Here is a 12,143-nt window from a genome sequence, read left to right on the forward strand (position 1 = left end):
CATTTGGTAAATATCACAATACACAACCCTGCTATATACAGCAGCACTGGGTGGGTAGATGATTTCAGACATTTTCACCGTCCCACTTCTCCCACTGTGGGAGGGGCCACTGCTGCTGTCACCAGTTTTGAATCAAACAAATGTGATGGCCATCGCTCGTCGCTCCATCAAACAAGACTTTCAGTATAGGAGGTATGAATCAGCTGTAAGTACCTATTCATTGTAAATGCATGGAGTTGCAAGGTCAGAGGTCAGAGCGTCAATTCAGCAATCAATGCATGAGTTGGGGGTCAGTGGTGAGGAACAGGATTTACTCTCACTATTTGATTTTCTTCCATTCCTTTTTTCTTGCCTCAAGTCCATCTACACCAGCTCCCTCTTCATTTATTTTCTCTTTCCTCTCTCTCTCTCTCTCTCTCTCTCCCTCTCTCTCAGAGGTCACCCCCAGCGCCTCGAGGCACAACTGTCTCCTCTCCCCCTCCTACTTCCTTCATATCATCGCAGCTGTCCTTTAAACCTCTGCAGTTCCCCTCCTTTCCACACTCCTTCCATTCTTGCACCTCACGCACTCTTTAGACCAGGAAGACGATTGCTTCCCCAAACACCTCGAAGAGTCACGCCGACCCGTAAAAACGTGTCCTGATTGAGCCAATCACCGGGAAACAGCTGAGTATGCAGGTGTGAATGCACCTACTGGGACTCACTGGTTTCCTCAGGCCACATTTGGAGGCGGGCAAGGACACATCTGGGTATAAACGTAGAGTAACGTGGAGGGCTCACGTTTGCTCGTACATGCAGAGGCCAAAAATGCCAAATAGTGAGAGTATAAGGAGATGAGTCTTATTAGGACTTCAAGACTGGTTTTTAGAAATTTGACGTGTGTGCTTATCTGCACACTGAGCAGAGAAGGGAGAGCACTTAGAAGACATCTGAGCCACTCTGATGTGTGACAGACTGATATGTCTGGATGCATTTCAATGCAATAATAAATTATCACAGGCGAAGTAATGGGGGATTCTGCAAGGAGCACTCTTACGGCTGTTGAAAGGAGACTGCAACTATTTTGGAAAATTCAAAAATCCATCTCATCCTTGATAAATAAAAAAAAAATGTGCCAGGGCTTAAAAAAACAAATGTTCTCCTCCTGTGTAGTTTTGGTTCTTGCATTGAAATGAGGCAGAATGGTGAATGGACTGTGTTCATACAGCAGCTTTCTAGTATTATCAGCCACTCAAAGTGCTTTAAGTCACATGCTCCCATTCACACACATTCAGACAGCGCTACTGTATGCTGCAGAGCTTCTGTCCACAGTCGTGATCACAGGGATCAAACCGCCCCAGTGGACGACCCGCTGAACCACCAGGAAACACCACTCAAAGAAACACCACATGAAAACAAAACAACACTAACAAAGCTGGAAAGGTGCTGGAAAATACTAACTTTTCTGTAGTTATCACTTTTTCTTTATAAACTTTTATTATATTACACGTTTACTTGGTAAGTGCAGATCCACAACAATAACAACACGTTGTTTAAACTGTTGCTGTGGTAAGTGGGTACTGTCAATAATTAATAACACAATGTGCTCTGGAAAACAAAGCAGAGGGTTTACCGCTCTCTCTCTCTCTCTCTCTCTCTCTCTCTCTCTCTCTCTCTCTCTCTCTCTTTTATTTATATCACCAGCTATTCGAGTCTCATTCAGAGGCTATGGAACATGCACAGGACCACAGACTACACCAGGTCACATCCCGTCCTGCTGTTTTGTCCTCTTAATGGAGGACGCTGCATTAAAAAGTCATGAGTAATTAGGTGGAGAAAATAAAAGATGCCAAGTCTGCAACATAATGTGCTGTTACTTTTCACTGGCACGGACAAATAAAAAAATAGCTCGGCACATTCCCCTTATCTGCCCATCGACTATCCACGTCTCATCGCTACATTGATCCTCTGTGTCCTTCAGGCACAGGAGGTCGCTCTATCATTTGGGACAGTTTATGGGGAAAGAGAGCTGGGGGCTAAGGTGTGTACATGTGTGTGTGTGTGTGTGTGTATGAGTGGGTGCGTGCTCTGAGTTGTATAGAGCAGATGCAGGCATATTATTGATTCCCTCCCTACGTCTGTCTCCCTTTTAAATCATAATGTCACAGCCTGGTGGATGGTGGAGCAACGAATGCAGGAGAAAAGCTGATGAAGAAAACTAGGTGTCAACACATTCGTGAGAACGCACAACGCTGAGGGACGTTGGAACAGCACAGCTGACTTGCACCGACCTGTTCTTTCGTGTCTGTGTGTCTGTGTCTGATAAGCTGGTCTCAGACATGCACTGAACTCCAGAGGGGCCATGTGTTTGGACGCAAATGTTCCAGTGAGAGCCTCCGGACATCATCTCCTGCCTATCGGACTATCTCCTGCCAGCCCCTGAGTAATGAGTCTGCAGAAAGTCCGGAGGAGCCAATGTGAGAGCACGGCAGGAAATGATTTTTTCAAGGATTCTCCACGGGCTGAGATGACGTTTCTAAAGTGCGACAGATGCAAAACTTAAAAAATAAACAAAAGAGCTCAAACATATCCAGGTCACAAAAGCAGTGCCACACACACAGAAGCCTTCAACTGAGATATAAGGGGAGTTTTTGGAGATAAATCAATGCCTAACCTCTTGGCTCTGCCTGCTGCACCACCCCTCACCTGAATGCTCTGGAGGTTTCTGAGTTGTGGTGGGCTCTTCTGATCAGAGAATCTTCTGCTGGGCTATTCATGTCTGTGAGGGTAACTCCAGAGAAAGTCTGGACCCAATTCTGCAAACATTCCCTGGAGGTCATGCCTGAAAACGGCACGATGAGCCACTGAGATGTATGTTTTCTGTCTGGGAATTAAACTTATACTACAAGGTCAGAGTGAGGTGGAAATTAGATGAAGAATGTAGAGAAGCAGCTGAACGCAACACAAAGTTCCATATGTACTTTAGGTCTCTCAAGCAGCCTGTTATCCAAGAAGAGCTGAATCAAGGGCAACATAACTACAGATTCTGTCGATTCCACTTCATACTACACCTCGTTTGATAGCGTCACTAACAGCACTTCACAGGATGAATGAAAACACAACGTTGTAAAATATATCATGTTTCTGAACGTAACCGTAAATCAATCGTGAGAAATTTGACTGGTGATGGATTTGAGTGGGTAATATTAGGATACTCTCATGCAGGGATCCATGGATGTTGTCCCGGTGGACTGCCACAGGATGAATTATGCAACCGAGCAGGAGACACAGTGCTGCTCTGCTGCCGATGACAACTGGTAATATAACCTCTATATTTACATATACAGTACTTTGCCATGTAAATCCACCATGCTCACTACACAGCGCCACAACTGACTGGGTAAAGAACCAGTACAATTTGTCATTCCCCCCCGTAACACCAAGAAGAGCTTGTGAAGTTGAGTGGATGAGATTTTCTATCAGGGCGGTCAAGTCATGTGCCAGAGACAGAATAATGAGGTATTGACTGATTTGAATGTTGGAGAAAAGGCTTGTTTCTTTTTTCACCGTTTGATATCAGCTGTGTACAATGACTGAAGGCTGCAGGACGAGGAAGCACACCCACTGTCGTCTGCTGCTGAGCAGCTAGAGCAGCTAGTGCCATGGTGACATAACTAACTGCAGTCTACTGATTCCCCCGCTGAATCCATATCCACGTCCGCACGGAGACAATTAGCCTTTTCATTCTGTGGTCACTGGGTCCACAGGACGGACTGGGTCAATTAGTCAGAGATCAACGATTGTAAGAGAAAACCCTTCATGTTATAGCTTGTGCAAGATCCTCCATCTTGATTTTAGACTGAATTAAATTTATTTAATCAAATTTGATGCAATAATTTGCAACCTGGGAAGAGGATCATTCATTTTCTTGTTTCAGAATGAAAATGTTACTTCCTTTCTATACACGCTATTCATAAACATTAGCTTATACACCAGCTGAAGTGACAATAAGTCGACTTCAGCCAAACGTCTACACAAACAATCAGTGTATTAAGTGTATCGTAATGCAAAACCAAAAAGAAACCGGATCGAACGTGATCACTGTAACATATAAGAAGACGTTCAGGTGTAACAAACGCCCAAATAGTCGAAAACATAATAACATTATCATTTTATATCGAAGGCCAGACAGAGAATTGGATTTTGAGTTACTTTTCTTTGAAGTGACGTCACAGTTTTTCGTTAGCATCTTAATTTCCAACGAACCCCTCTGGCAAATATACATCATTCAACAGATATACAGCAAATTACACAGAGACTGGTTGGCAGAGCAGCACCCACAGTACTCGTCTCCCATTCTGAGTTCCCCTCTCTGCCTGTCTCACCTGCCATCTCAGTCACTCTTCAAAGCCAGAGCGAAGCATCTGTCTATTACGAGGTGCCCGGGGCGCTCTGCAGAGTTGTGTTAAGTAATAACAACCGGTGACGTCAAAGGCTCTCCGCCCGAGCTGGAGAGAGGGAGGGCGAGGGGGCGTGAAAGGGATAAAAAGCACGAGGAGGACGAGGGGGGGGACATGAAGCAGTCGTGTGTGAGCCTTAGAGACCGGTGTGAGTTCTCTTCCTTCTCGAATTTCTCCCTGCCAATTATCAGGCTTTTTCCTCCCTCCCCTGCTGCTGCGGAGAGAAAGCAGAGGAGGTCGATTATGCTCCGTCACATATCTGCTGCTGAGCAGAGTTATGTGTCTGGTCCTATCACAGGAGCCTGCATGTTTATGTCATAGAGCAACAGTGGAGGAGAACAGTCTGTGCTGTCGGGGGGTGGGGAGGGGAAGTCAAGTGTGTTTTCATCACAGGGATGTTAGATTGGGGTCTTCTGACAAATGCTGCTCATGCAATACAATGGTGTATCAATGGTGGAGGTGTATCATTAAGTACCAGGATATCCAACGCCTCCTCGGTGTCATATACTCCCTGAGTGGAAACAATCCTCGAAACAGCTCGCCCCTCCTGAGTTTGGTTTTCATAAAACCTGAAGATGAGCCACAGCGTTTGGTATAATTTCTCATTTCCCTTAATTTCTCCCACTGCCCACATTCAAAGCACTGACGACCGATGGGAGGGGGGGGGGGGGGGGGGGGGGATTAGAGAGAGTGACAGAAGTGGCAGCGAGTGCAGGATGCATTAGAGGATTACACCCTAAAGACAACGCAGCCGTCTTAGCGTGGCTCATTACGGCGGCTGACCTTGCTCTGTCAGGTGACCACTTGGATACACAAACACCACAATGTGCACACTGACGGAGCCGTGCACAGTTTTCGACCACCGTAAACATCAGCCATCAGAGAACCTCTATATGGCCGTGGTCCTGGAGGACACAGTCGCCGTGCACTGAGCTGTTTACAGTAAAAACAGCCCATGAGGCCTCGCCAGGACTGTGGAAGTGGCTCTGTTGTTGGCAGCCAGCTGCCCCCCCCCTCCAAACCACTTTCAGTCGGGGACGTCAAAACATTTAATCTCTCCTCTGCCCTGCCCCTCGCCTGGATGTGCCGTCTTTCCCCATGTACATTCGATCCCCACTGCGTTTTCCCTGGGAGCCCTTTCGCACACATTGTGCAGCTCACAGGCGAGCACATGACCGCGCCTGGCGAGCCTTTAAGTGCATGAAGAATGTCTGGAGGGCCACGCTGTCAGCGGATATATACCCACAGCAACAGGCCTGCTCTCCCATACCAGACCACCTGCTGTGAGGACCAAAATAAGGCTCCACACTGATGGATGCAGAACACTGTGGCATTAAGCATCCCCATCCAATCTGTAGACTTTATTATTAGTTAATTTCCGATATGGATTTGCTTCAATCTACTTTGTCTTATGTATTGGTTTTACTTTGTTAACGTTTTTTAAACGTTTTGTTAAACCTTCCTGTTACCACCGCCAAGGAAGTTATGTTTTCGTCTGCGCTTGTTTGAGTGTCAGTCAGCAGGATTAGAGAAACACCACTGGACTGGGTACCGTGAAACTGGGAGGAAGGGTGCAGCTCTGGTGAGGAAAGAACTCATTAGGTTTTGGTGCGGATCCTTTCACATCGCGAGATCTGTTGTTGATTTATCAGAGAATAGTTCATGGATCTCATTGGAAACAAAAAATGTGTTTGGCCTTGGCTATCTATCTGTCTATCTGTCTGTCTGTCTGTCTGTCTGTCTGTCTGTCTGTCTGTCTGTCTATCTATCTATCTATCTATCTATCTGTCTATCTATCTATCTATCTATCTATCTATCTATCTATCTATCTGTCTGTCTGTCTGTCTATCTATCTATCTATCTATCTATCTACCCCCCTCTCTGTCGCTCCATCTCATATAGAGTATTATAATTAAGATAACACTCCCTTCATTCTCTCTTACATTAAACTACAACATTAATACTGAAGACAGCTGCTGCTTTTTCGTACAATATACATAGTGCTGAACCTTTTCTTTCCATTTCCTCACCCCTCTCCCCCCCCCTCCCTAACACACACACGTGTAAAGTTAGACTGACATTGTGCAGCGGTGACTTCACATCATGCACACACACACACACACGCACACACACACACACAAACACAAACACACATGCATTTATACCTCGGCGTGTTTCCTTGCACTTTAAATTTGGCAACAGCGTGCGTTCAGCCGAGCGATGACGTGCGCGCCCTGCATCAGCACCTTGGATACGGACCCACCACTCACCGCAGGGCTCCTGCCCCGCTCTGGACCAATCAGCGGCCGTGTTTTCCACACAGCATTCCGCACCACCCACACGCCTGCCAGCTGTATTGTTCCGCTGTGGGGAATCTCCTGTTTGTGCGTCCACCTAAAACCACAACACGTTTCCATAATACACTCAACACCCTGCGTGTACCCGCGAATAATACACATTTGATATACGTGTGGCTGTAATGGATGAAGTGTGTTGTTAATCTTAGTGTCGGTGATATGGTGCATAGTTTAATGTGCTTAAATGCATGTGTTAGAGCAGCTGATATGTCCCTGGATAATAAGGTTTAGTCAGTAAAACACATACAATTCAACATTACAACACGGTGCAGGGTTATTAAAAAGTTTATTTCAACACAACTCCAACCGGAACATATTTATAAATAAATAATCTCCGTCTGAACATTCATTATTTCTGCTGTCAGCACAGACCTAAGTTATCTGTGACGTCAGCGCCCATCACAGGCGTCCCTCCCCCTGGTTCTCAGAATCACACGTGTCTGACGGACGGCGCTCCTCGGCCAATCAGAGGGCGGCGACGAGGGCGGGACTCGCGCTTCGGGACCAATTGCGGTCGCTCGTATTGTTTTGACCTCCGGGACCGCATCACCGCCCACCTCGTGCCCACGGCGGAGGGAGGCTATAAATACAGGCAGCGCCGCGCGTGGAGTGGGACGAAGTTGCAAAACTCCCGAGTAGGAGGGAGCCGCTGCGCGAGCCTGCACACCGAGGAAGAGGAGCGAGGAAGAGCAACGCCAAATAACCTTAAAATAAGAAAAGATTAAAAAAAAGAAAACAGCAACCGAAGCAAACCGTCAATCCTCCGAAATCTACACGTACTGGAATACTCTTTTTCTATTGTTGATAATATCCTCTATGTGAAGAAAGTATTTATACTTAGCTTTTTTTTCTATTTGCACTAACTAACGGTACTTCAGAACTACTGAGAATCTTTATTTTTTACAAAAAGTGAGTATCCTCTTGTGCTTGTTGTGTTTTAATGTGTTTACTGTGTTTACTGTGTTTACTGTGGTTCTGTTCACACTAAGCTGATTTGCTGCGTCAGATAGGGAGGGGTGTGTGTGTGTGTGTGTGTGTGTGAGAGAGAGAGCGAGCGTGCACACTGGCGCGTGCACGTGTGATAAAAGTGTATAGTTTTACACCTTTTTGAAAAAAGATACATTTTTCAAAAATCACTCCTCCCATCGGACTCGAACCTGTGCTGCTGAATTTACAACGAGTCCCTCCACCGTGTTGCACCTTTTTTCTATTTCTGACAGGGAGCAACATTGCTGCTTATTTTAATTGAACAAATTAAGACCTGTAGCCATGAGACAACTGTGACGAATCTGCTACAGGCGACTGATTCCCAGGAGGGAGGAGATGGACGGTGCGGTTATTGTTCATGTGCAGCTCGAATAGAAATTAAAAAACATCCACATTCACGTATTGAAAGAGTCTGTGTCCTCTCCTTCAGCTCAGGTTCTTCAACAGTCTGTGTCTCTGAATGTCACCGTGCAGTTTATCATATTTCATTTCAGTATTTCCTCCTTGTCTGTGCATGAATACCAAACATATGGGTGTTGCCATATTCCTTATTTCGACATTTCTTTTTTTAATGTAGCAAGGGACCTGACTAATGTGCTGCTCTGTAACCAGCCCCAGACTGTCAGCAGTGATCTCCTCCCCAAATCGTTTCCAGCACAGAAAAGCACTCCCTCAGTTTGTCTTTCCCTTAATGAAATGCAACGACCTCACATTAGTTTCCCTGCTGTATCGGGGCTCTCCAGTGTTGTTATGTAACAGGATTCCAGAGTCCGGGTGTGAGGTTGATGTGCCTCCTTGCTTCTTGACAGATAAACAACATGTGCACAGCCCCGAGACAGACGAGGAAGAAGTTTGATCTTTTATTATTTGGTCAACAGCTGCGTGTTTATTTCTTGTCCGAGGTTTGCTGTGAGTCTGTCTGCTGTGTGAGGGCTTATGATGTGTGAGCTCACAGCAGTCAAAATGGCAACGATCACTGGAACTCCAACCCGACACCTAATAATGAAAGGATTAAAGAGTTCAAAAGATTAGATGATCTGTAGGGATCTGTTGAGGTTATTTAAAATGTGCATCTTCTGATGAAGTTATGTTAAACTCTCGAAGCAAATGATTAAACGTTTTTTCTTTTCTCTCCCAATTGTTGCAGGAAAAAAAGAATATCTCTCCCCGTGGAAGGACACCACTTCTACAAAACCAGCACTTTTGCTTTTAAACCTGATTTGTCCCAGTTGCTTTTTGCCTTCCTGCCACGGAGAGCATCTGTGTTGCCAACCACGGATAAACAAAGCAGAACCAGTGGACACGCTCAAGGTCAGACACACCTATTCTCCACACAGCCGGTAAACTACAGCAGCTAGCTATGCAGCTTGAAATCCAAGTAGCTCTCAACTTCATCATCTCGTACCTGTACAACAAACTGCCAAGGCGACGGGTCAACATTTTCGGCGAGGAGCTGGAGCGCCAGCTGAAGCAGAAATACGAGGGACACTGGTACCCTGACAAGCCATACAAGGGCTCAGGATTCAGATGCATCCACGTGGGGGAGAAGGTGGACCCCGTGGTGGAGAAGGCAGCCAAAGAGAGCGGGCTGGATATCGAGGATGTCCGCAACAACCTGCCCCAGGACCTCAGCGTGTGGATTGACCCCTTCGAGGTGTCCTATCAGATCGGGGAGAAGGGGCCCGTCAAAGTCTTGTACGTTGATGACAGCAACGAAAGTGCAGCTAGTAGCGTGGGACTTGATCTGGACAAGGAAATCAAGAACAGTTTCAATCCCGATGCCCAGGTCTTCATGCCCATCAACGAGCCTGTGAGCGGCACCTCCCCGGGCTCCAGCTCGCCCTCTCCCCCTTTCGGCCACTCGGCAGCAGTCAGCCCCACATTCATGCCCCGCTCCACGCAGCCCTTAACCTTCACAACAGCCACCTTCGCCGCCACCAAGTTCGGCTCCACTAAGATGAAGAGCAGCGGACGCAACAACAACAACAACGGCGGCGGCGGCAGCAGTACTGTGAACAAAGTGGCACGCACCTCTCCCACCAATCTGGGCCTGAATGTGAACAGTCTCCTGAAACAGAAAGCCATCTCCACCTCCATGCACTCTCTGTACGGGTTGGGCCTCGGAGCCCAGCAGCAGCATCAGAAGCCCTCGGCCCTGTCGCCCAATGCCAAGGAGTTTGTGTTCCCCAGCCTGCAGGGCCCGGGCAGCCAGAGCACTCTGTTTCCCGGGGACAGCTCGCTCAGCCTCAGCCCGTTGCAGTACAGCAATGCCTTTGACATGTTTGCGGCCTACGGTGGCCTTAACGACAAGTCCCTCATGGATGGCTTGAATTTCAGCTTGAACAACATGCAGTATTCTAACCAGCAATTCCAGCCAGTTATGGCCAACTAGTACACGTAAAGGTACTACCTAAGCTACTACTTCACACAGAAACGACCAGAGATAATGTGAGTGGAGGAAACGAAACAAAAATGCACATTTACAAAAAGAAAATTCGAAAAAAGTGTAAACAAGAACAGAATGTCATGGATAAAAGGAAAAAGTGACTTGTCAACTCTAAGATCTGTGTCACGAGTCTATAAGAGCTTGAGCCCGAGGGTGAATTACTTTGCCCCCTTGAGTTATACTTTATTTTTTATTTTGTTCTCCTTAAGCGATGAGGCTTGTAGTACAAGATGTCCAAGCTTGGTTACCTAAACTTCAACATGCATCATTGTCATTTCTTTTGCCAACCAAGCACAAAATATTTTTTTTATGTGACTGTTTTAAGATATTAAAAAAAAGAAAAAATATATAAACACACACCACAAGTCATGGCCTCTTTCAGTATTTAAACATAACTGGACGCTGCCAGTTTTTCAAGAAATTGGCATAAATAAGTGGGATTTCCTGGTCTTTTTTCTAATTGTATAATTTAATTTAGTACAGAGTTTGTAAAATATCAGAGTATCTATTGTTTCTACGACATGGTATTGCATTTATATCTTTTTACTACTCCAGTGATCTGTGATGGCTGCAGCAACTTTATGTTTTCTTTTTTTATTGAAATTATAAAATGAATCATCTTTAAAAAAAAAACATTGACTATTCTAAAGATTGTGTACAGAATATTCCGTAGTGGTGGGATTTAAGAATATTTGCTTTTTTTGGAAAAAAAAACATGAGAGTTGTATTTTCTGTTAAGAGTTTAAAGAATTTTGCTATATTATGGACAAAATGTAATCGTATATTAATTTTGTACCTACATTGTGCAATACTTGATAAAACAAACGGTATAACAAAGTATTCTGAGTCAGTGTCTTACATGTTAAGAGGGACTGATAGTTTATTAAGTTTGTATTAAAACGCTTGAAAATAATTATGCTTCTCCAGTTTTTCATTGGTTGTTGTGGTTTAAGTGATTGCGAAAGGTCTTAGAGGACATTATATCTGAGGATTTAAGGGTTTTCTAACATGTCAGGGCAAATCCCCTGAAGTCAGGAGAATCAGGTTTCGTCTAAATACACCCACATCCATTTTGAATCACCTGTTTGGCTACATTGAGATATCTTTAGCACAGAGTCCTACACATTACTTTCTTATGTTAATAAGTCTTATGCAGAACTAAAGCCGTGACACATTAAATATCCTCCACCAGTAACCTAGATACATTTGTTCACAGGTGTCACCATGAGCCCTCAGCAACACTTGTTCAAGCCATGCAGCCTGCGTTGGTTAACAGTTGCCCTTGGGCCAAGTGTCATTACACATATGGATACAGGGAGGGCGATGGTGTCAGATGCACGACTCGACTGCTCTGCTATCACATACATTTCAGAGGGACACAGGATAAGACACACAGGCAGAACGCTTGTACTGCAGGCAGAAGCATTTATAGAAAACCCCTGTTTGATGAAAACACAGATCTGGTTCTGTACCAATAAAATGCCATCGTGTTCAGAGGAGTGTGAAAAAACAGAAATGGCTTTTTACTAACTTTCCCTGCATCACCAGCCCATGAAAATGTGCGAGTGACAGGTTAGGCAGACATCTGCAATATACTGAATCCCTCCCAGCTCCCGGGTGCTGTTCCTCTGACCTCTGACCTCTTGAGAGGAGACCAGAATAGAAATCCTCCCTGCACGGAGTCAGCAGAGTCATAATTAACTGTAGTAATAAAACAGATCAGGCAGTAGTGGAAAACAGGGTTGGAACATGTTCTGGAGTGTGTTACCGAGTGCCAAGCTGGTCACTTACATTTCACCCAGTGTCCTCAAGGATATGGCCTGTTAATGGATAACTATGCAGGGTAGAAGGAGATCCACACATGTAGATAATAAGAGAGTACTGTAATGCACTGGGGTTGGAAAGTAAAACACA

At 45.4% G+C, this 12,143-nt stretch overlaps 1 protein-coding gene across 1 annotated transcript; it reads left to right on the forward strand.

The window, feature by feature from the left end:
• Positions 1 to 7,391: 7,391 nt before the first annotated feature.
• On the forward strand, positions 7,392 to 11,142 carry tob1a (transducer of ERBB2, 1a). The gene is made up of 2 exons (XM_053442532.1): positions 7,392 to 7,705; positions 8,931 to 11,142. Exon 2 carries the CDS (start codon positions 9,144 to 9,146, stop codon positions 10,173 to 10,175), a length of 1,032 nt encoding a protein of 343 aa, XP_053298507.1. The 5' UTR covers positions 7,392 to 7,705; positions 8,931 to 9,143; the 3' UTR covers positions 10,176 to 11,142.
• Positions 11,143 to 12,143: the final 1,001 nt, after the last annotated feature.

The sequence above is a fragment of the Pleuronectes platessa genome, chromosome 16 (genome assembly GCF_947347685.1).
Source record: "Pleuronectes platessa chromosome 16, fPlePla1.1, whole genome shotgun sequence".
NCBI lineage: Eukaryota > Metazoa > Chordata > Actinopteri > Pleuronectiformes > Pleuronectidae > Pleuronectes > Pleuronectes platessa.

What these genes read in the sequence shown, in the direction of transcription:
- tob1a (XM_053442532.1), top strand. Translation starts at nt 9,144, where the DNA reads ATGCAGCTTGAAATCCAAGTAGCTCTCAACTTCATCATCTCGTACCTG.